This window comes from Streptopelia decaocto (genome assembly GCF_964273445.1).
Source record: "Streptopelia decaocto genome assembly, chromosome: 11".
NCBI lineage: Eukaryota > Metazoa > Chordata > Aves > Columbiformes > Columbidae > Streptopelia > Streptopelia decaocto.
The window spans coordinates 15446390-15472861 of record NC_138666.1 but is presented as its reverse complement, the minus strand read 5'-3'; the positions used below and the strand labels follow the sequence as shown (position 1 = coordinate 15472861).

General features: G+C 38.3%; 1 protein-coding gene across 1 annotated transcript; it reads right to left on the bottom strand.

The window, feature by feature from the left end:
- Positions 1 to 10911: 10911 nt before the first annotated feature.
- Positions 10912 to 26069, bottom strand: WDR88 (WD repeat domain 88; the record flags this gene model as incomplete). Its single annotated transcript, XM_082062953.1, has 11 exons — positions 10912 to 11049; positions 12275 to 12367; positions 12751 to 12819; positions 14235 to 14317; positions 15398 to 15582; positions 18064 to 18193; positions 19072 to 19210; positions 19704 to 19767; positions 21619 to 21707; positions 25267 to 25377; positions 25974 to 26069. The coding sequence occupies 11 exons, from the start codon at positions 26067 to 26069 to the stop codon at positions 10912 to 10914; spliced, it is 1197 nt and encodes a 398-aa protein (XP_081919079.1).
- Between the last annotated feature and the right edge of the window lie 403 nt (positions 26070 to 26472).

The following is a 26472-nucleotide window of genomic DNA, read 5'->3' as shown; positions in this document are numbered from 1 at the left end:
GAAGTTCCCATGATACCCAGACTGGCACACGCAGTTACAGCTGTCAGTGTTCAAACACCCTTCATTATTGCACTTTTTCCCATGGCAGCATATGCTTTGTCTTGGCCATGACTGGAGAGGTGCTGTGAGGATTAAATGAGTTTAAAAAACTTTTTTGAATAAAAGAATAAGTATTTGTATATATTTAAATTCGTATTCATTTTGTCAGGATCATTTATAGACAGGTTGTGTTGACTTTTCTGTTACTAACTCAACCAACCAGTTGCTTTGCTAGTTCACTGTAATTAGCTTTTATGAATCTATTGTTATTTACAGAATATTCTGGAACAAAAATATTTTTATGCATTCATGCTGTCGAGTACTAAAAATATGGCTGCTCACATATAATTTTCATGTAACAGGGAAATCTATGCATTTTAAAGTATTATTCTGCCACAGTAACTTGTCAACTTTCATAAGTGATTAATTACAATAATTATTTTTTTAACTTGCACAATGTGCTTCTGCTCTAACTACAAAACAATACTGGTAGTTTTGTCCAGTAAAATGGCATTACACTAGCTTGAAAAAAATAGTGATCCAAAGAGATAATATTTAATACCATTGCTTCATTAGCATGGCATTGATCCATTTCCACGGCCACAGGGGTGGCAATCGCAAATTCAACTCTTCCTGTCTCCCCTATTGCAAAGAACTCGTGTTCTGCTTAGTTCATTTGTTCTCAATCCTCCATTCACTGACCCTAATGGTGAAGCAGTGCCCATTGATTGCGATGATACAGAGGTATGAATCACAAAGGTCTCCTGTTTCTCAAAAGTGAGGCACACTAGCAAATATTTAACTGCCAAGCAATTTTAAATATTTCATCCCATGTCTATAGATTTACTGAAAGTACAGCAATCCCAGTTGGAAACAATTACAATTACTCGCTGCAGTGCTCACATTTAGCTCGGCACAAGTCTGGCTGTATTTGCAGGCAATTTACTTGATGCATTCCAGCACAGATGGGCTCGTTGAAATTTCTGCAAAGCTCTGTAACGTCCAGAGTTCAGGGGACAAAAAGTTAATGCAAAAAACATTAGTGATACACACATCTTGATGTGCAAGCGTTCACAATTGTAATATTACCACAATGTAACTTTGTCTCAGAAATATTTGTATTTACTGAATCAAGTGTGCTCTCTTCTTTATGGGCAATTTTCACTCCAGTCATCATTACTGAATATTCTTCCTGAAGTTCTTCACAGGGAAGAACAGACACAAGCAAAGATCTGGATCCACTTCAGTTTGTACAGTACCAGCCGAGAGTTCTGCAGCCAAATGAGCTGGGATCAGCGTCAGTCCAGCCTAAAGCCCGTCACACAGAACAACCCCAGATCTCCTGCTGCGCTCTCCTGAGGGCCCCACATTCCGAGTTGCTGAAACACGGAAACCAGCAGCAGCTCCATAATCAGTTTATGTGAAATCATTTGGAAATTATTAAGTCAGAGATTCAACAAGATGGTATCAGAAGAAGTGACTAAATCCTTGTCTTATTTCTAGTCATGTAAGACTGAATTTGGACAGCTGCATCTAAACTACATTGTTAGAGGTTTTACTAGCACCTTTTTAAGAGATACGCTAACTTGTAGCAGCCTTGGGCTCTAATCATTCCAGATCTTCATTTGCAACTACTAATTCATTAATTCTGCCCTCATCTTCCAGGTTCTGCTTCCACAGACTGCAGCCAGAGAGCCTGCCAGAAGAAATGGTGCTTGGCCTCATGGAAACAACATTAGAGAAGCACATGGAGCTCACCCTGTTCTCGCTGTCTGAGAAGAGGGGCAGACCCTGGCCATGGTGACCAAGGCAGCACACTCATTTTGACTGAGTGCTTCAAGTTTACTGTTCTCTGAATGGTTTATTCTTCTGGGTAGTCAAAGAACTGCAGGATGCAGAGATCTTTGTATCTTTTCAGAGGGTAAAGAGTTGAGAAGTAAAAATCTTGACTTTTTTTTTTTTTAATTCATCACGTAAATTTTACACACTCTAGTTTCATTTATGGAATTTGCTAGAAATACCTTGGATACATGTTCTCTGGCAAAATAAAAGGACGTCATGCAATAATGGTACCTGTACAATCTGCATCATCCAAATCTTCATCACACAGGTGTGTGCAGTTACAGTGATGAAGGACACACAGCTCTTACACCTTAAAGGACATTCCTTCAGAAAACAAGAGAACAAACTTCAGAACTCAGCTAGTATAGATATTACTGTACAAGGACTGGGGTTGGGTTGCTTTAAAGGTATGGAAATAATAGGATATCGGTACCCTGTTCAATCAGGATAATGCATCAATGCATATTTGTCATATAAAGATAATCCAAACAACCATGAGAAATGCTGAATACAAGAGCATAACCCATACCTGAGGAAAAAATGAGTGATTCTGTTTTAACTGATAATTACATGCAAATTGAAATACTAATTAAAAAAAAAAGTCTAGTACTGAAAATAACAGCCACTTAGGGCTGGCCAAAGAGAGCTGACTTAACATGTTATTTGACAATTTCTGTTCCTGACAGTAAATAATTACTCTAACAGAAAAGCACTCTCTCTATATATATATATATATAAAATTCATCAGAAATAAACACACAAATTTAATTGTTTGTATCAGACATTTTACCAAATATTAACCCAAATCCATAATAATTAGGGACACTGTAATAAACTATTTTGGGCTATGATGTTCTAGTATATTCATTCAGTGAGATGTGTCAAATGAAATTACAGGTATAAATGGTCATATTATTTGCTCTAACAATATTTTCAACCATTACATCTTGCTATCAAGGGAGAAAAAGAAAGATTTTTAATGTATACAGTATACATACTAAAAAGCACATTTGTTTAAAAAAAAAAACAGAAACAAAATCTAGTCGACCTTTCTGTCATAAAAAGCTGTAATTCAGATGACAATTTCAAAATACTTCTTGCATTAAAATATTATCAAGAGATTTCCAGAAAAACTCAGCACTCAACAGTTTCCATTGACAACAAGAGCTCAACACACACTTTGGCAGAAATACCGTGAGGGCTGTTTGTGTTTAGTAGTATGTAAGTAAAGAATAATTGTAACTACTACAGCAGATAAGGACAGACCTTGTCGTTTGGATGGAACTGCACAGTTAATAGCACAGGAAAAGCTCTGCCCACACGGCTTGGGTTGATTCATCTTTTCCTCCCTTCATGATGAATCAGATTCTTTATTATCTTTTTATTGAATGAAAACCTGACTACAGCACAGTCAGTGGGAGTTTTGCCATTGGCGTCAGCGAGGTTAATTCTCAGTTATCTCACCAACTAATATTAAAAATATCCTTGTATATTTAAACCTTAATTATAGCTTAACTACAGTCTTTTGAAGGAAAGAGAAGACTGGTTGCAAAAAGGAAGGACAGGTGTCCCTTGTTTCATATACCTCAGGCATCACCTTTCAAAAGACTCAAACCAGAGATAAGTTGCTGGCTTTCCTGTTGTTGCCGAACACATTATAACTTGCACGCTGGCCCTTCCAACGCATGAAACTAAAGTTCCCACAACGACACTAGTAGTGCGTGTGTGCCTGCGCAATCTGACATCTCCAGGATTAGAAAAGCAATGTCCTGGAACCGCGCTTGTGCAGATGAACCCAGAGCAAAGCACTCACCTGCAGGGATCGTGCTGCAGGTTCCACATGTCCCTCTGCATAGCTTGCAAATCTATACTGCTCCTACACAAAAACAAGATACAAAAATTAACTTTTATGTATACACATTTGTTAATCCACTTATACTCTATTGGAACAGAAATAGAAGGCTAGGCTGAAAATAAACTAAATTGTAATGGCTTCACCAAATTGCCAAGATAGGCAATGTACATTTAAAACCAAGAGAAGTGAAAACACCTTCAAGAACTTCTGAGCATGAACCAAACGTAGCTAATGAAATAACATTTTTCAGAGCGGTCAAAGAACATCTTTGTCTTTTATCCCCTGTTCAGATGTACTTATGAGCTGGGTTGACTGGAAAACGGTGCAACACAGGTCCTAACAGGGAAGAATCTAAATTGCTCAGTGTCCATCCCTTCTGCTCTCCACTACTGCCCTCGGTTGTGTTTTCTGTCTTTTTAGTGACACTATGGGATACATAGTGATACTATGGGACACTATGGGCTGGTTTTACCTCCATAGAAATCTGGACTGCAAATATCAACAGCAGAATACACGAGGGACTGATCTGGGTGGTGTGGGCAGGTCACTTTCTTCTCAATAAGCAGAATAGACAATGAAAATCTTACAAGCAATAGGTATCATTTCTGCAAACTACTTACAAATTAAGCCATCCATCCCAATATTTTCTACAAGCAGCAAAGCAATATTTGGAAAACTTCTTTGTTTTCCAATACGCAGACTACAGTATCTCAAACAGTCATGTGTTCCCCTCATCTCCAAAGTTCAGAGCTGACATATTACACTCCGACAAATCCTTTCATGACACATACATCTCATCACATTATACAGATGTGACACCATGACACTGGACATGCCTGTCGAAGCATGACACATCACAGAGCAGCATGTCAGGAGATGGGAAAGGGCAGTCTTACAAACTGGGGTTAACAGGCGATGTGGCTTCACTCGATGTTTTCATCAAATGTCTTCACCCAAATCTTTGTGGATAACGTGCAGGCAGCAATGCCAGCTCACAGGCAAACTGGAAACTATCTTCCCCTAAGCTTATAGTCACTGCTGCAATAAACAGCCACTAAACATCTGACTGCCTCAAATATTTTCCTTCTTTAGGCAACTGTCCCTATGATAAAGACGTCTCCAATATGCACATCTGCCTGCAGGAGTCACTTCACCTTTTCCTATTCACAGACACAGAGAAATGAAAAATTACATTTGATCAGGTCTGCATGTGAGAGTCCAAGACCTTGAGCTGGAAAACACCAGAGGCTGGGAGGGTATTCTGGCCAAATCTCACTGCATGTTTGCCCTGTGCCTGTGTTCTGCCCCAGCCATGGGCCACTGGCCACAGTTAGAGAGGGGACACAGGGCCAGACGCACCTTTGGTCTGATGCAATTTGAGCACAGTTCTCTTCTTATGTTAAGTGGTACTTAATATACTTAATTTCACTGAGTCAGTAGCACAGAGTCACCATGACTGTGATAAGTTCAGCTCTGGATACAATTTCACACAACAAGCTGGTTATGAAACTCCAAGGAAAATTATTAGTCACAACTGCACAGGAGCTAAAGATCTTCTGGAGCAATTCTTGCCGCTTTGAGAATTCTTTAAAATGTCAGACACTGGCTTTTTATTTCACTAGTTCACATTATTTTTATGTAAATGCTAAACTGTTATTACTTCACATGTTATTCTCCTATGGCATCTTGACCGGATCTCAGCAGCTGATTCGCAAAAACAGGTTAGTTTTGTGCTCCTAATTCAATCCTAAAGCAATAATGGGCAAAAATTATGGAGTTTTGACTAGTGTCTAAGGTAAAGGATCATTAAAATATACTTACCAGGATAACTTAAATTTATTATCCTACAGCTCCTTAGAGGTTCTGTGTATGCTGTGGTTAAGTCAAATAAAGTATGCCAATATGTCATACACTTGCAGGTCAAATATTAAGTGTTCAGATTATGTCAGTTAGATACCAAAAGGGAAAACCTGCAACAGCCAAGTACAAACCTAAAATCTAAGCTGACACCTCTCAAAATGTAGTTCCTGGGCTTTAAAGAGTCACTTGCCCCCATCCAGAGCTCTATAAAGCAGAGTTATTTCAATAGTCTCCCATTTAAAAAATAAATATGTCATTAGAACACATTTTCCAGTGATGTAGCTGCTGCTAGAAAACAAGAGGAAACATTCTTTGTGAATATACAGGCAGACACATTCCTTGTTTCCGTTGCACCTGGGTAAATTTAGCACCACTGCAATAAAGCATGAAAAGCTGCTAGAACACAAAATTCTCTTCCAATCACATACATAAAAATGTATGATTTCAGGGATCCATTACAGCTCTAAAAATGCTGAACGCTGAAGGCTCTGTGGATAAAAGGACCAGAGAACAATTAATAGTTCTAGGGATCCGTGTCTATCGCATGAACCGGTCAGAGTCACATGTGAGCTCCTGTAACACGCTTTTATAAAAGGTTATAGTTTATCACACTTAACTGGCAAGGATTCCCTGTCTTTACCAGGTGTTAATTTGTTCCATTTGAAGGAGGCAGTCACTATGGGAACATGTCATAAGAAATACAGTATGCATCCTTCTTTCTTACAGATTGTGGCCACTTGGTTGGGTTTGGCATCAAAAAAACCCAATTAGAAGGATTTTAAAGTATTCTCTAAATACACGTCATAAGCTACCTATCACACTCACCTCTTCTCAGGCAATATCAATCATATATTGACATAATAATCACACACCTTCATGTAAAATGGTGCAATAGTTTGAGACAATAAAAAAGGAAAATTATCTTGACAGAAAAATACTGGCCTATAAAAGCATGTATTACATATATTTCTGTAACTAAACATAAAATAACCTGAATGGCTACAAAGCATCTTCAGCAAAAAGACTAAAACAGTCCTACATATTAAATTTTCAGGAAACGCCTTTACTTAAACCCTTCAAAAGTTTTACTTTCAAGCTGATTTTCTACTCCATCAATGAGATGAAGTCAGCAAAGCCCCTTTTCCCAGAAACAGTCCAAATGCATCTGTGAACGTGCCAGCACAACTGCAGAGCCTCAGTACCAGCGTGATCTAAATGCAGAAAGACCAAACTTACTGAGCAGAAAAATAAAAACAGGGCTTTAATAATATGGATTTTATCCAAAGCTTGAAGTGCTTCATACAACATTAATTAACTCCCAGCAACTCTGTGACATCAGTAAGTATTATAATAATTTTGCAGATGGCAAAAGAGACCAAAAGTTAAGAGCAGCGTGTCCGGAGCCAGCCCAGAGCTGAGGAGCAAGGCCAGGCTGAGCAGGCTCTGTCTTGCTTGGTGTGAATCAGACAGGCCACACTTGATTATATGTGTATTTTTCAATACGAAATTGCAAATACCAGTAGCGCAAGGACCAGGAGGTCTACGAGCACCGCTTGCAGGTGATGACATGGTGATATACAGAGTACAACTGCTTCGCTTCACTGGTTATCGATGTGAAGGTGTAACATTTGGGTTGGGGGTGGGAGAAGGAAGCTTACTCAGATCACATTAAAAATAAAAATGCAAATATTTATGCAAAGACGGATGTTACTACCTGCTATCTGGCAAACCACATATAAGCTTTAATGCTATTGACAGATCTGTAACTACAATCTTAGTTTAGATTTAAGCACGCTTCATCTGTCTTATTCCCACATGTAAATATAAAAGAAAAAACAAAACCAAAAAACCACACACACTCAACATGCGCATCTAGCTTACGTGTTAGCGATTCGTTTAGTAGTTTTAAACTAGCTTAGAAGCTTATCTTTGTAGAATTTCACATAAGAAATACTACAGAACCTTTTTGGCGTGACTAGCATTCTGACATTTTAACAGAGGTTTGTTTTTTATCATATGCGTTAAAGCACTTCACACAATCCCATTGATGAGTATGTTTATTGGGTTTCTTGCTCTACCTCTCAATTTAGGAAACAAATTTACTTAGAATAGCTAACGGCCTTAATCCTGTGGAGACTTTTGAACAACAGTAGCTCCACTGAAGTCAGCTGGACTGAGTAGTCCAGTATCCAGCTGAAGATCTGGAGACAAGAAAAAAAGAGATTTGTGAGAGGCGTTTTCCTGGCTCTATATGAGTAAAAACCCGGGAGGGGGGTGGTGGAAACGTTAAGTTCAGCTGTAGAGCCCGCAGCCGGCTGAAAGCCCGGGGCACGCAACGCGCTGCCTGAATGTCGTCGGCTTGATTTTCGTACAAATTACAGTGTTTTTCCTCCGATTTTCCCTCCCCACCTCCCGCCCCGGCCACACGGGCGGCCCCGCCGCAGCCCCCACACGCAAAAGGCAGAGACCTTCCCCGCGCAGGCACCGCTGGGATTCGAACCCAGGATCTCCTGTTTACTAGACAGGCGCTTTAACCAACTAAGCCACGGCGCCAGGCGATAGGCTGAGTTTCCACACGGCCCCTATACAGCCTCGGTGTCCGCCCGCCCTCGCCAGGCTCCGGTAACCGCGGGCGCCGCCCCCACCCGACCCCGCTGCCAACGCGGCCCCGCGCCGCCCGGCACCGCGCCCAGAGGCCAGCAGGATGGGGCTCCGTCCCGCTCAGCTCCTGCCGAGGTTCCGACACGCAGCGGCAGCTCGAGGCGAACAGCACCTCGTGCTGCAGCCTGAACCGCCGGGGAAAGAGCGGCTGCGGCTCTGCCGGGGGAACTTCTGCGCAGGGCTGTGCATTGCACACACGCGTTAGCATGTGTTTTGGCACAACACAGGTAAAGACCGAAGGAAAATACATAAACGTCAGCATTTAAAATAAAAAAAAAAAAACGTTCAGGCAAAATTGCTTACAGGTAGGCTCCAGTCCTGCCTTATGCCACAGTGTCTCGATTGCCCAAGGCTCACAGCAAGAGACTCCAAGGGAAGATGTGGCCTCAATCACCTGCTGTAATCATCCATAATGATGCAAAAATTAAACCACAATATGCGTATGCACACACTGCTTATGCGCTTTATGATCTCCGCGCACTTGTAACACTGGAGTGCCTGACCAAACACACATACGTTCCTACAAGCTAAATAATCAGAAAAAGTGGTTTGTGTTGTTTCCTACAGAGCTAACTAGAATTCTTCACACGAAGTTGACGCTGCCACCAGGAAAACACCTTCCCTCAGGGCCCCAGCCCTTCAGCCCGTTATCTGTGCAGGGCAGCGCAAGATGCGCCACCACAAGAACCGGATGGCGGTACCATGAGCAATAAGCCAGGAACCAAGGTGCAGCCTGGTCCGCAGCCCAGGTCAGCAGGGAAGGACCATCTCTGTACACAGGCCTGGAGCCCAATCAGAACCTGCAAAGCACAGAGATTGCTTCGGCAATTTAACAGGTGTTTAAAGCATATTTACAGCCAGATTATAGAGGTTACTCCTCAGGTAATTCCTACAGAAGAGCAGCCACACTGACTTGCTCTAAAAGAGTCTTACAACTTTTTCATCAAGAAAGTACCGGGATTGAGTGAATCAGCCAAACTACAGGGGTACAAGAGCCAGAAAAAAAGCAGATAAATCTCCCCTCTTATAAATTGTAATTATCAAATTCTCCACAAAACCAACACTGCACACAAGCATGCACATACTGCTACAGGGGAGAGCAGGTCAGGGCTGGAGATGAGCTCACTCATGTGGCACCCAAGTACTAACCAGGTAATGGACACATAACAGCAAAGAGTAATAAAACTTACTGATTTTATTGAAAGCAGAACGTAAGAATTCATTTTTCCTTGTTTTTCTCAATTTGGGGAACAGAATGAAATTCATTCAAAAGAAAATGTTCAACCTGTTCACATTACTAATGCAAAATGAACCAAGCCTCAATAGAGCAACTGCCTTTTTTTTCCCTGTTTCAACAGAAAAAAAACGTAGCTCTGATTTTACCAACTGAAAAGGGTAAAGAAAGAAATAAAGAACACTTTCAATCCTAATACAACAATTATTCCAGGACTAACCTTTTCTAAAATACATAAATTAGTTCAGTACTACTAACTAAAGCCAAACTAATTTAGCAATAAAACATGCACATTCTGAAAACACACACACACAAAAAACCCCACCACACATATAAGGAGCACAGACACGGCATTTTCTTTTAGCCTCTGTAACAAAACAATATTTAATTAAGGAGTACAGAGGGAAAAAAGAATGGTGGAAAATAATACAATTTATCATCTAATACTTATTCAAAGCCATACATCTGTACAAAACATACTATTCCCTAGAAATACTTTTCATTTAACCTTGGATTCAAGTGTAATTATTGCTACGCAAATCAAACAAGGCAGGGGGGGTGGGGGGAAGAAATCTACCTCCTTAGATTTCTTTGTATTCCACAGCTTAACTGCATTCCAGGCTGTCACATCCCCAGTTCCAACCATTCTCCCCAATTGAAGTTTCCTTTTAGAAAAAAATGCTGAAACCACTCTTTTGGGTATAAGGCTTCCAAACATTTTGAAACATTTCATCTTTCACTAACTGATACTCTCACATATACTGAACAGATACAATCCTTTTGGGATTGCTCCTATGAAAGGGCAGAATACGCAGCTCCTTGCTGGGGGCAACTGTTATTGCACAGAACTCAGTGGTGCTGCACCACGTCAGACATGAACCATTAACTTACTCTCAATGCCTGAAAGCTCCTTTACAACATTTTTATAAGGGATACAGCAGCAAGTTAGAAAAAAGGTCATGGTCTTATTCATGGTTCTACTCATAAAACTCTTTCTGCTGTACGCTGATGGCAAAGATTCTTTCTTTCTTTGCCCTAGTAAAGAAGAATGGTTTATCTAAAGAATGGAAGGAAACCTGTCAATAATTTACATATCCACACATTTTCTTTAGTAAATTGAACTTGGAACTAGTATATTCACTTTAAATTGTTTAAAATTTTCCAAAGGACAACAAGTAGTTTTATTCGCTAGTACCATGCAGCATAAATAAGATTTCTACTCCTGGGGATTTTATTCTTTACCTCATACATCGTGGCTATTTAATGGATTAGTACAATGTATTTTATTATTCTTCATACAGAACACTAAGTTAGAGCCAGATTACAGGAAAGTCTTAGCTTTATACATGTATTACATAAAGATATACAGACACTCCATTTATACTTAAATGTGCCGACATCCCAAGACTGCTAGATTAATTTAAACATCAGGAGAAACGGAAGGTGGGAATGGCAAAGTTTCTCCCAGTGGAGAAGACAGACGACAGAACACACACTTGGATGTCATTTCAGAGTCGCTACACTGCAGGCATAAGAAAGATTTTTCACATTCTTCACACTGGTGTAAATATAGCAAAAAATGGCACTTCAGTGACAGGTGTGCATTACTTCATTCGTGAAGGTACAGCTCTATACACACACGTATATCTAGGCCTGATTTTTGAGATGCACTGACTGTGTACAGCTGTCGTAAACTTGACACAGAGAGTGCTGCTCAAAAGTCATTCCTGTGTTGGAGGGTTTTTCCTGAATAAAGCCATATTTTATGTGAACCCTGATATTACTTTTTTCAACTAATACAGTATCATATTTTACTTTGTGAATGGCTTAATAGGTATCCAGTTTTTAGCGGCTGTCTTGGTGGTTACCACTAGGAGGCTTGGGGCTTTTTTTGTTCCCTTTTTTTCTAACCTGACCATTATCTTACTAAAGGAGACATGGAGAAACAAAAACTAAAAAAAAGGAAAACTGATACACAACAATAGTTTTAGATTAAATATTAACCCACTGTAGTCAGTATGAAGAAGTTTTTCTTTTAACTACACATACTTACGAAGTTTAATCCACTTCTATCAGAGTCAACATAAGTTATTCCCAATTCACTACTCATTAAACTTATCCAAAAAAAGACATTTTTCTGGTTGTTTGGTATGCTTTAGGTATTGCAAAAACAATTTTAACCATATTCACAATTTTCTGTTAATTGATACTTTTGGCAATGTACACCTTTGCATTGCTGGCACATATATATAAAAAACATATGTAATAAAAAGTGTTTTGATACCATTAACCTTGTTAATGTTCTTCTTTCCTAAAACCTATTTATAATTTATGTTTTAAAAATCAGAATACATACAATCTCAGCTTTAAAAAGACACTCCTCACAATTCATAGAGGCTGATTTATGTCCAGGAGCACATGCATATTACCTGCCTTGGTTTAGTAACACTCCTATATAAGTGACCAATTACTCCACAGAGCACCAGGTGTAGAAAACCCAAGTAAGTTTATTTTTTTTAAAGTATGCATATGTGGCTGTGTTTTCTAAAACCAAAAAAAGAAGTACCTGCATATGAAAATTTATGTCCTTACCAAAATAAATTTTTTAAAGTACTGTTATTACTACATCCTACCCCCCCAAAATGATTTGACAATTTTTGCAGAGAGAACAAACACAACAAAATTGTGTTTTCAGCCTAGAAATCTGACAGCTTTCCTCTAGCACTCAGATTTATTTCTGAGTAAAATATGAGGTGTGGCTAAAAAAACCAAAGTGACAGCACCTGAGCAATTTTTGAGCCTCTTGCTTTTCTTGTGTCTATCACTGAAGGAATATGATTCATCTTCTCAATATTCCACAATCTCAAAGTAGAATCCTGAGAAAAAGATGAATTCTTTTGATGTATTTGCATATTACCAAAAGAGTAACTTATATATAATATCCATAAGGATGAAATCTCATCTCATCAGATGAGTGCTACACTCTCTCACATTTAAATACCATCGTGTCTTTGGAAACAATCTTTAACAATCTTAAACTGCCTGCACATTGTAAAATAACCAAAATTAAACATACTTATCAATCTCTTTTAAGGTTTTTCTGTAATTACTTGAGGTAAATACTGATTACAACTTAGCACTGTTATGAGCAACTTTATAATTGTTAAACTTCATTTTTAAAAAAGCTGAAAAAGAGGGACAAGATCTTCGTGTCCATATATAAGATACTCTGGAAAGCACATCAGGAGTTAGTGATTACCTTTGAGGCTGAAAGAATCCATTTCTTGTTTTTGCTGATCGCAACGTCTGTTACCCAGTCGCAATGGCCCTACAGTAATGCAAAATTTAACTATAACACAAGGAAAAAAACTTTATTATTTTTATTATAATAAAACAAACCATTTGTACTATAAATCCACTTTGAAATGCAGTGAGACAGTTCTTATCTAGACTGCCTCATGTCCAGTCAAGAAAAAAAATGTTGCTTTGAAGTTCATACTTTCTTACATATACCTGAAAAGAACGGCTGTTACAGTCTCTGGTAAGCAGACCACCAGTTACAGCCCTCAGAAGAATGACAACTATACACTTACCATGGGTTTAAGCTCCATTTAAGCACAGGTCTTTCCTATTTTTTAAACAATTTAATAAAGGACTGTAAAAAAACGTGAGGCTGTTTATCACATGATAATGAAGGCAAGAGCTGTGGGAACAGACAGCGGTCTCCTCCCATGTTAAGGGAAGGAAACGAGTTCTGAAAGCCGGCCAAGGTGCACAGCTGTATGGGATATCCTCCTGCTGACAACAGCAGCACAGCCGAGTGGAGGTTAAGAACAGAAACAGGTCAAAATCTAAAATTAATTACTAAATTATTTACTTCAGCTAGGAAGGTTATTCAAACAAAATTGGTAGTAACAGATAAAGTTCCTAGAGTTTAGGAAGGCACGGTGTCATTTTGATAGACAAATGCCACACCTGAGAAATACGATAAAAAGATGAACATGTACTTTTCCAGCACCAAGAAGTAGTCAAATGTGCATACATAAACCATGGGGTTTGTAGCAGAATATTTTAAAAATGTTTTTAAATTTAGTTATAAGCCCAGAGTATAATTATACCAAGCACAAATACTAAATGGGAATTCTCCATAGTTACAAAGATATTAGCTTTTAAACAGATGCCTTCTTTTTTATGGGAAACCGAGTTACAGGGAGTGCTATGAACTGGGAAATTTGCAGTGGTTGTATTCTGTAAAGCACTGATGCTGGTGGAGAACACACACTGTTACTGCTTAACAGATTTAATCAATACAGTTCCAATTATGGAGGGCAGGCGAGTTTACACTCAAGGTAATGGGTGTGAGGCACAAGCTCCTGAGCTCTCTCATATGCTATCTTGAACGTGACAGCAGCTGAAAGATATTTTTAAGCCCAAGGTTTAGAAGGAAAGTAGTCTTTTCTAAGATCTTCCAGATGGGTTTGTTCATAATGAGCTTGTTCATAAGAGGAGAAACGTAACAGCTTATTAGCAACTAACTGACAAAGGTAATATCTTTGTAGCTAATCGTATAAGAATATAAGTGTTGTAGGAAATTAAATCACAGAAATCCAAGAGATATTCCTGCCTGTATCTAAAGAGGATGGGCAAGGGAATTTGTCAGATAATGAAATATACAATGCTTTTAAACCAGCAATAGGTTTTGCACTTTCTCATCAAACTAGTGACCAAATAAGAGCTCAGTACCTTTAAGCTTAGCTTTTTATAGCCTGCATCTGTATCCCATATAGCTATAGTTTTGTCATATCCGCCAGACACGACAAGCGATGCTGAAATGTAAAATCAGAATGCTGTATTTTATCTTTGCTTTGTCATACAGACTAATAAAAGACAGTCATTCTAACAGTGAGTCAGACTGTATAAGAGAATTTAAATAATGAGATATTAGTCATGCTTTAACAAGATAGTAGAAGTTCCTTTTGGCTACTTGTTCTTAATTTTGTAAATATTGATACATAAGTTTAGCAAACACAACTGAGTGGAATTTATTCCACATGAAAATTTTGTTTACTCAGAAAATCAAAGAGAGAACTTGTTGAAAGATACTTTCAGAATTGTTAGGTCAAATGTGAATAAAAACAAAAAAGTTGAGGTTAGTGTGGAAAGCATGCTTTCACATTCCAATATTCACAGGCCTAACCACATTTGCATATCTTCAAGCCACAGGTAGGTTTTTTCCCCCCAGAGCTGCTATTCATTTATTTGAGTTGCCTCACTCGGAATCATTGTTTGGGTATGAGTGCAGATTAACCTGCTGCCACCAGTTCAGGAATCTTCTTTACTGGACTATTCAGATGTGAAGTTGCAGAAGACAACAGCCCATTAGGCTACTAATCACAAATATCAGGAACTCTGAGCATGGTAGTTTATATGCTCCATCAGTGTAGCTGAGAAAATCCATAAAGTTTTTCAGAAGTACAGTGTTGCTTGAGCTGTGAAGTAACATTACTTTCGGGGGGTAATACCAAAGACAGACACGTTTTCCTAATTAATACAGGTCAGTACAGTATTTACTGAACATATTTTTCAGCTAACTAATATCAGGAGAATATCCACAAGTGCTAAGTCTCTATTCTAACACAGTTTTGTGGTTCTACTCCACTATTATTTTTTTATTATATCTCTTGATGGGTATATCAATGAAGCAAGTGTCCCAGTTGCCTGGTTAAGACAGAATACAGACCATCAACTTCAATTTACATGAACATCATTTTCTCATAATTAAACATATTATCTTGGAAATAATGAACTAATTATCTACATGATCAGAGTGATCACTCGTGGTTAACCTGAGATGTCCCATACATAAGTGCTGAGATACAACATGCGCTAGTATTAAGATAACTCACCATCTTGGCTAAAAAGGCAGGAACTTACAGAACCCTCATGTCCTTGGTTCAAGGAAATGCGCTCATGACACTGAAGTTCTCCTGCTTTTTTATCCCATACTTTTAAGCTTTTGTCCCAGGATGCTGTGCACAAGTAATGACCATCAGAGGTAAAGCAGCAATCTGAGATAGCATTGCTGTGTCCCCTGAAACACAATTGAAGAACATGGGAAGAGTGAGCTTTCGTAACCCCTACAAATCTCCACAGAGCCTCCCGCAGCACCGAGCACCCTGTCTGCATACCGTAAAGCGTCATAAGCATGTTCTGAATTTTGACCATATGAATAGTTCTGTAAAGTCTCTGGAGCTGCTTACAACCTCACAGCCAACCTGGGCTTATACCCCTTATTGGAGCAGGTCATTGTGCAGGACTGAACCCTAGAGCTGCTAAGTGACTGGCTATTTTTTTTTAATGTAGCTTAACAAGAAATCGTTCAGCACCTACAATACAGCCACATTTTACTAAACTACCAAAAAAAAAAAAAGCCACCCATTTTTCATTAAATAAATAGCATGCATCTATCTTTACCTGCAAATGTCAACTCAAACATTCAGAGGAAAAAGCTTAAACAATTCTAAACTAAAGTCTAATTTTGGAAGCAGTGGTACCCATCAGAAAAGAAATCTGGATGTTCCAGAACTGCGTGAGGACTCTGGTGCTTGCTGAAATCCACAGTGGGAAAAGGATTACGAGCATCTCTTACAGGAAACAATGCTGTAGTCGCTCCAATTTAAAAGAAACATTACAATGTTGCAGATTGAATTTCCCATCCAAAGTAATTCCTAATCCTTCAAATACAATTTTATTACAGTGTTTAAAGGCAGACTCTCTCTCTGATTATTGTTTTAAGAATTCAAAGCTAGATTGGTTGAGTTTATTTAAAGCCACTGATATTTTAATGGTTGATTTGACATCTCTATTGTTGCATACTTCCTTCTTAAAATGATAACAATATCCTAAATTGACATAATGTTTTTACTGTATTACTGAGTTCAGTGAGAGATATGAGAGTTTAGCATGTGAAGGCCCAGGAGATCATGCTGAGCAAGGCTTCTGGCACTGGCACAACCTTCTCCAAAAGCATATAAGGAAAAATTATCTGGAAAAAGGATCTCTGCACTCAGAGAGTGGCCATAATTGGTTCACTGTGAAGATGAAAATACATAATGAGCTGGGGCCCACAGCATCTGCCCTGAATCCAGTCCTAGTTCATATTTCCATTAACGATGTAGATAATGAGGTAAAGAGTACAGATACAAAACTAAGCCAAAGACAGTCTGCAATTATACAAGGGAGAAGATTAAAATCCAAAATTATCTTCACAAATTGAAGAAAATACCAAGAAAATAAAAGGGTTATAACAGTCTGTATAGGAAACAATGCTGTTGTCACTGCAGTTTGTAGGAGTCTTACAGGGTTCAATCAATGATCTAATAAGCAATCTGCCTGATCAGTTCAATTTTGTCAAGTCTGACATTTTGTAGTAGCATATAAATAAATAATCTATTGCACAGATAAGGGGTGGGAACAATGAACTATATCACACTTCTGCAAAAAAGGATGCAAAAAATACTGACTCCTGTCAAAAAAGAGTAAATCTCAAGCCAGGATGTATGAACAGAGGCAGATCCACAGAGAAGCATGTGGTAATAATTTGTTTGTATTTGTTGCCAGTTAGGAGGAACACTGTTCACATTATAGAGCCATATAATGCAAGATCAATGTGAACAAATTGGAAAGATCAACGAGAAGAATGGTCAGTAAAATAGGAAATAATAATTAAACATTAAAAGAATAAGGGTAGTTTAAACTACTGAAAAGATGACTCGGCAGATATAACTGAAGTTCCTGGATATATAAAAACACGTAGAAGAAAACAAGGGAATAATCTGATCTCCATGTCTGAAGGGGATCTAAACAGAAAAATGAGCTTAAGCTGCAGCCAAAATTGACCACCTTAGGAAAATCTTTCTAATGATTAACACAGTGAGGCAACGGAACAGATTGTTTGCAAGTCTGTGAGGTCTTCACTGGAGCTCATTAGGAGCAGAGTAGATCATTCTGTGGTTGCTCTGAGGCCCATGAATTTTATGAAGGGTGATCTGGTTGCAGTGCAAAACCTCATTATCACCAAATATTCTGGAAGAACCTGAGATTAATTATCAGTTCCCAATATCTAGATATATTTTCTCCTTTTCCTCTGTATTATTTTGCTTCACTCCATAATGTTTTTAAAGACTTCACTACTCTAAGTAATATTTTATGTCCTCATTCATCAATGATTATACATTTTTCCTAATTAGAAGAAATTAGAATGAGAAGTTTACACTGCAGTACCATATTGCATATGCTATCTTCTGCCTCTATATATACCCAAGAAACTAGAAGCTCTAAAAAATAGCACCAGAAATGCTTACAGTAATCAAAATACATTTATTCAATTATTTACAGCAGGAAGCTTGAGCGGACCATTTTATTCACACTTTCTATATATGTTATTTGCTTGTGTATTACTTAAACAATTATTATTAGTTTTCTCTAGTACAAATCTTAGCATAAATCTTACTGATAATTGTGAAAGATGCAAATAATGCCATGGATAATTAACTATAGTATTGTTTCTTACTCATTAATTGTAACTGAGGTGGATCGTGTTATCATATCCCATAGCTTTATGGACTTATCGTATGATACTGAAGTCACTCTTTGGTTATCAGGGTCAAAACAACATCTTGTGATTGTACTTTTGTGATGACCTATAGAAAAAACATCACATTAAACTACTCACTATTTTGAATAATTACATCTGGACCTCAGAACACAGGTCTGAAAGGCAGAACTACCCACAGCATCTTTCCATCAGTCTATTTCCAAACCACCACAGTTTCAAACTTTCTGTTTCGCTGGCCAGGACACCTCCTCACCTGCCTCTTGATGAGAGGCCCCAGTGTAACTGCAGATAGTAGGAAATACTAACCTGTACCCAGGTATTCAACATATGACAATGGAAATACACGTCCTGCCCTGTAGTAACTTATTTCTCTGCTCCATTCCTGGAAACAAGTTCAGAAGTGCGGCCCCATAATTCCAATGACAGTTAACTGCTCAGGCTCTTGGGGAGCACTTAATCAAATAATTATACTTTGAGAATGCAAATAGGTCCATTAAAATAATATAAACAAGTATGAAGTATGTCCTGACAGTGTCATCTAACAGAGACAGTTCTTTTTATTTTTAAATCCAAATGATTTTAACATCAGGCTCTGATTCACAGTAATACTGTTACCATATGGTAATTTAACATTTCTAAAACTCCTCATATATTTTGAAGCTGATTCTGCAGGGATGGCAAACTCCCTAACCAGCAATCCTGAGTGGCAGCCTCACGGAATTGAGGGCTCACTAGTGAAATCACCTTCAAAAAAGAATTATTGTTGGTCTAATTTTGGCCCATTATCTCCTTTTTAAAACCTATTCTGAAAAATACCGGGTTCAATGTCTTACAGATAAGTTTATTTTGCCTTTCTCGACTAAGGACTTTTGAACTGAACTGAATTAATTCTCTCCATTTTTGTAAGAAATAAACAAAACCTCAAGAGATGCATAAACAAGATGTAAAAGTTGAAAGTCTTACCTGGGATGCGTGCCACTACTGTTGCACTCATTGCATCAAAAATGTATATGGTATTTCCTTTGTCTGAACCAGAAACCACATATCTAGCATCACAAGAAATATTACATGAAGTTACAATGCCTTCATGTTCTACTGTCCACTAAAGAGAAAACAGAAGGTTTTACAAACATGCTGGAAGGTTAGAGAGAGTTTTACAGCAGATGCTCTATAATCTGCAAGCAGATTCAGAAAGAAGGCTTTTGATTCCACTTTGCTTTGGTAAAAGCTGATAGATGTCTTTATATCAATTTTTTCTACTTTTGCATTAGCAATAAATTTAAAATTAGACAAGGCCATTCTGTTCAGATCTTAATATGTTACTTTAATCAATCTTAAATGTATCTTCTGAGACAGGTTATTATTGTCATACCTATTTGTATCTGAAATAACTGAGACACGTTCATCAAGAGACTGACCCAAGATCAAGTAATTATCAGTACCAAAACCACGACTAAAAATCAAGTCTGCCTACCCTAACTATATTATATTGTGCTAACAAAGAATGTTGTGTGTTGTTATTTACCAATAACAAAGCAATACATCTGAATTTTACAGTTGTACCTTCTGCAAGATGCATTCAAAAGGATACATACAAGCATTTTTCCTGTTTCCATATCCCAAGCCTTGACTGTTTTATCATATGATGAAGTTACCACCCTAAAAATGACATTAATGAAAACAGCAATGAATGTTTTAACTTATAAGAAGGTATTTTTAAAAATAAATAACAGCATTTAATTCTGACAATGATTTTACATCCTCACACCCACTAATTTAAAATCGATATGAATATTTAAAGGCTACAGCAAAAATTATTGCACAGCTTAGTTGAAAAAAGGATTATTTATATTTCAGATAGAAATTAATAATAAAAGTCATGAATGTAATTTCCAGTGCAAGCAGTCAACTCAATTTCATTTCATCTATTACAATATACTTAATTATTTCTAACATTAGAATAATTTTAAAGCCATTATGATGTGTTTAATTAATGTGAAGTGTTCTGGTCAGTAGGTTTTTTGATTTTCAGGGGTTATGTTGCTGGGTAACTCTTTACCACAAACACTGCTGTGCACAAACACAAAGCCACATTAGACAACAAAGCTATTCAGCAGAGTTTACTAAAACTGGCAGGTTTCCACTAAATGTGAGGTCAAAAACTTTTCCCTCACACAGTTTTATTAAAATATTTCAAATATCTAAAATAATATGTATATTGAATGTTACTGGATGTAACAAGTGTTTATACTACCATTATGGCTTTTTATTTTGATAAAGTTCATAAACCACCACTTTTATACATTTTGCCCAAGCAACTCGATGCATTAACATTCTAGCAACTAAAATTACAATTATGCTATTAAAATATTTTTATTTTCTCCACATGTGTATACTTCCTGCCACCAACACAATCTCTGCTCCTACGCAAAAACATGTAATGCAAAAGACCACATGAAGTTTATGAACTAGTAGCATTTTTGACCGGAAAGTTATTTCCAGGGCTGCACACAATGGCATTTTAGTTACTGTTTAGCAATTTTCAAAAATATACACAATTGCCATAGGCAACATAGCCTGTGTACCACTCAGTGATCAAAAAACTGATCAGTCAACTCCACAATCTGATAAAAATTGATTGAAACTATGACTTAATGATAAAACGTACCAGACATAGTGTCCCAGGAGGCACTGCATGACCTACTTAACCAAATGTTAATATACGCTGCAGTTGTTTTAATTATTATGTCCTCAGATTGACACCGGATTAAGATTTCTTCTTTAATTGACAAGACAGGCTTAATGGAAAGGCTATAGAATATTAATAAACAATACAGACAGAAGGAACTTTTATGAAGGTATAAATTCCACTGACAGATGAACCCCTGAACCTTGGCTAATTCATTGTTGTTCTTTTATACAAGTGATACATATCTATATACCTCTTTTGGAACATAAGGCAAAGATGGACTTCCAGCCCCATATAACTCAGAAACAGAATTAGACAAGTCCTTTGCCCTAAAAGAGGCCATAATCTATCAATCAGACTACTCCAACGTGCATTTAAGACAATACAATTCAGAAGACATCATATGCAAACCAGAAAAGATTTAAGAGCTCCTGTACAAATCGTAGGTGAGAACAAGTTGAGATTTACGGTTGTTTATGTGGATAAAGGGGTCTGGCAGTAAACAGTCTGCAGAGTCTGGAGAGCAGGAATGAAAGTGCAAGGATGGAGAGAAGTAGGAGGAACATATGGAGGCAGGCAAATGTAAGACAAAATGATAACAGAATGACTTAGAATGGAGCACAAAAGAGCACAAAAGCACAAACTTCAGAAAGAAGTTTGGCTCTGATGTAGTACAAGTTAGGAAACCACAGGAAGGACTGAAGAAGTAACTTATTTGTTCTAAATTCCGTACTGTTTCCGCAGGCACTGAAATTGAACCGTGAAATCACAAAAACCATCACCTTTTTTTGTTTTAATAAATTAAGACAGAAAATTATCACCTTCTGTCATCAGGAGTCAAGTTGCACTCAGAAATTGGGGCAATGTGTGCTTCTTCAAGAACTCGAATAGGAAAACATTCCTCAACATCCTTGAATAAAACCAAATGAGTTTGATGAGGAAGTGCTTTGCTAAATTGTAAAAACATACAAAGCATCACAAAATAAGGGAAAACAAAACTTGTTAAATCAGTCAACTTAGTCTTACTTTACTCTTAAAATCTCCGACTCTCTATTCCTTCTTTTAATTTCAGGACTGACTGAAACAGAGTTCCTTCATCTATCATACCCAGACTTCTATTTTATCTCCTTCCCATCACAATGGTTTTCACCAAAAATTTCTTGGAAAGAGTTCTCCTTAGACTCTCACATCCGTGTCCACACCTAACACCTGGCAAGTTCATTAAGAAAATGAACTAATGTATGGTTTTCCATTTTCATTCACATAGTTAAAACTCAAAATCTCAAGACCACCCCTGCATCAACTGTTGCAACATCATTTTCTTCACAAATAGTCTCCCCTGCTTGTATCCATGTGCAATGCTTCCACAGATTTCCTTCTACTGCCTGTATTATGCCATTCCCTGCTTGCGTTCCTTCATGGATTCCCCGTTCCCAACCAAACACAAGCCTCTTGTCTTCAAATACAAAGTTCTTTGTGATTTTTCCTCAGACATCATCTCCCTTCTGCCCTACCTTTGATGCCAGCCTTTGTCACTCAGTTGTCGCATTTGCAAACTTTATGAGTTCCCCTTTGCTGTCCTTCATGTTTTGAAGGAGGCGCCTATAAATAACTGGAAATCTCTCTCATAATACAAAATCCCATTTAAATGTCTGCTTTGTGATTCCTAAAACAGCAATCAACAGATTGCTGAAGTGATGAGATGATGACCCATACTGCATTACTGGTTCATTTAGCATAGAATCATTTCAGTTGGAAAAGACCTGGAGGATCATCTAAGTCCAACCAGCTAACACTGCCAAGCCCACCTCTAAACCATGTTCCTAAGAATCTCATCTACACATCTTTTAAACACCTCAACCGCTTTCCTCAGCAGCCTGTTCCAGTGCTTCACTACCCTTTCAGTGAAGAAATTTTTCCTAATATTGAATCTAAACGTCTCCTGGTGCAACCTGTGGCAGTTCTATTTCCTCATCATCTTCTATCTACTTAGTCTGTTACAGAGATTTTAAGTTATTTCAGAAAGGCGCTGTCTTTTTGTCACATGTGTATAATGTCCGAAGCATACTGAAGTCTAACCCATGAGTGAAGCCCTAAAGGTCTTAAGCAATAAAATAAAAATACAGACTTTTACAAATGGATCGTAGTGCCAACTGTAAACATCAAACCAAAATAAAACAGGAGGACTGCTGACATGCAGAGTAACTCACAGACCAAAGTATCACAGGATCAGACATCATACCTTCATCTAGGTAGATAATCTTCTATTTCCATGATTAACACAATTATTTCAATTAGATTTTTGTTTGCATAAGTACCAAGAGGTTTCAGAATCAGTCTGGAAGCGGGAAATATCAACACCATTTATTGTGTATGTGTTCGTTCATTTCTCTTCAAAATGAGATCAAAATCTGCACCTTTGATTACTACTCCCCTTTTAAAGATCAAGTGTCCAGTCTCAGATCTAGAGCCGCTTCCTCTCAAGGACTTCCACTTAAAGGAGCTTTCCTGCTAACCCAGCACCTCTCCATAACAGACAAAATTGGACGGACAGTAAATTAATTTTTGACTTTTTCGCATATTTTCTGAATGTGTGTCAATGCACTACAGATGTAACAACTGACACTACAACCATTAGGAATGTCTCTAAGACCAAAGGAAAAACAGATATATCAAAGTTACCATGTGCTCTTGTTCTATTATTCTGAGTCAAAAAAGCCTTGCAGTCACAGCCGCCCTCTAGACCGATCTCATCTTTGTGGTGCGCCCTATTAATCTTTGTTTTCCAAAAGATGTGTGGACTATCAGTGAGATACTGCCTGTTCTCAAGAGGAACTTCAAATGCTTTCTCAGTGCACTTGATCACTTGATTTCTACTCTTTCAAAGGAAAAAAAACACCAAACAGAAAACTCCAAAGTGAAATTGTCAGGGCTGGCGTACCCCCACCCCCCAACCAAGTCCTTCACACTCTCCTAAATTCTAATCATTTCAGTTTTTCCTGGAGAGGGGGAAATTAGGCTTGTCCAGACAAAATTAAGCTTATCAAAATAAATGAATGTCATCTTGCCTATAGATTGCTATCAGAAACTTCCTAATACTCAGGCAAACACTTTTAGACATTGTTAAAAGTAAGTATTGATCAACAATTGTTGAATGAATCTTTCTTAGATTAAAATTATACAGATCACATTTATTAGACAGATTGATCCTTCCACACTTCAAGCAAGTGGCACATTAGAGCCTTTCCAGCAAAAAGAACATTCGTGGATCTACTGTGATTAAAAATATAATGGATTATCTTCTTTCTTTTGGGTCTTGATTTCAGTTTACTTACATCTAGGACAGCTGAATAACATTTTGCTAAAGATAGAAAAATACAAGTTCCAGCTCTGAGTTCAGACAAAGCAGGAATGTTTGGAACTGTCAATCTGACAGTTATTAAACTGTAAATGTCATGACTAACACATCAAGATACACTTATTTTTATCTACAATATTTGCTTAAGAACTCCACATTTATTTACTTTGGAACCGATCATTAAAGTATGGGATTTTCTTCATTCTGGACTTCCTGATTCCTTGGATCCAGCCACTGATATCTCTTTGATACTATAATGGTGCTAACTTGAAAATTGCCTGGACTTCTTACACTTTTGGGGTTCTTGGTTTTTTTTCAGTATGTCTGGATTATGGCAGAAAACCTGTTTCATCTGTATTCCTATCATATTAAGGCATTACTGTAACTCTTTACCAATTCTTGAAGCAAGTAATGACTGTGCAATATAAGCCAGATCTGAATGCCTGCAATTAATTTACCACAGCTACATTGTCATTTACTTGCATAAAATGCAAGGGCTGACATAACTGTATGTCCCCAAGCTATCTTTTAGACTAAATTTAGGTTTGGTCACCCAGGATCTGTACAATTCCCACATTCAGATCTCACCATTGCCCTGTCCAGGGTGGCTGGAATTTTAGGGAAACCTCAGCTAACTACATAAAACTTGGAGGAGCAAGAAAATAAAGGGTGCAAATGAAGATTTAAACAAAAGGAAAAAGCAAGCGACAAGTAAGAAAACACCACAGCCACGCTGCTAACAACTGTGTGATCCCTAACTTCTGCTTCTCCTCTACAAAAAGCCACATACATAAACAACTCAGGAAAATGAACTTTCAGCAGAAAACCAGTAGCTTTGTATATTAACTTACAGTTTTAAAATATTAATAAACTAGAGCTCTGATTCAGTACATGCTACATATGCTTACAAGAGTCATGCTTTAATGTCAAAGAATAGCTGGTTTACTATTTATCTGTGACTGCAAAATCATTTACAGTTGCTGTTTTTAAACTTCAGTAACGTATCTTCAGAAGACTCCTTGATGATTCAGTCTCCAGGCCTGTATAACATTCCTTGTTTGATTTCAGCTTTAAGATTTTTTTATTTGTTGTTTCTGCATTCATAACATACCCAGAGCTTCACTGTTCTATCATAAGAGCATGAAAGTATTTTTGTGTCTTCAAAGCAAAAATGGCAGGAGCTCACTGTATCACTGTGTCCTCTCAGAATTTTAAAATGGATCTGTAAAGGAACAGAGGGAACTTTAGAAATGTTTTCCCTTGGAATTAATTTTGACAGCTTAGTCCACGAGGGGGAGCATGAAAGCAAGAACCAAAGAATATTTTAATGTTCCACTTGTCTGAGTTCACATCCTCTCCTTGGTAATAGCCCAGAGAAGAATTACCAAATCTGGTTAAGAAAGGTTGATGGATGTGGATTTTGTTTTTTCCTGGAAGGGAAATAAGCTCTTATTGGTTTGGTTTCCAAATCTTTCTTCCTGTCATGAAAGGTAATATTTAAGTCTCACAAGCCTCTCAAACACTTGTTTTCTTGATTCTGGGGCACCAAAGGGCAGCACATCAAGCTCCCACACATTTTAGCAAAGACCACAGAAAATTTTGTCAAGAGATAGTTTGAAAAGGCTTTTCTTCAGACATTTGGGAGTTTCCTCATGACTTTCCAGCACACGTTTGTGTGAACAGAACTAACAAACAAACAAACACACACCTGCCATGAGCACTGACCACATGTAAAGCAACACGCAGCCTTCCAACCCTCAGCAGCCCCGAACACCCCCGGACACGGAGCCCGGCCTGCCCCGGCCCTCCCCGGCCTACCTGCGCTGCCGGCTCCTGGCCGCCCCAGCACCCCTGTGCCGGCAACGGCTCCGGCCCCGGCCCCGCGGGCTCGTCACGGCCGCTCCCCGCCGCCATCGCCTCCCTCAGGCGGCAGCGGCCCCGGCCCCGCGGGCCCGTTCCCGCCCAAACACCTCAGGCTGCGCCGGGCCCAGCTCCGAACCGCTGCCCTGCAGCGCCGGCGTGGGTTTGTGCTTTTTGTGTAACGGAGGCAACCTCAGGGCCCAATTTCTTATTTCTCCTTCCATCGCTCGGGTTTTCTTCTTGACTTTACATTTAAAAACAGCACAATCTGTGCGTCAACACAAGACTATTATTATATCGCTTTGCTCGCACCAAGAGCTGCCACTAAAGTGTGGATTCTGAAAAATACATCAAATCAGGCTCCAGAGAACTGCAATATACGACAGTAAATTTCAGTTAAGGCTTTTGTTCACAGTTTTAAGCAGGAATATTCTTTTGGTTTCCCTGTGCACTTGGA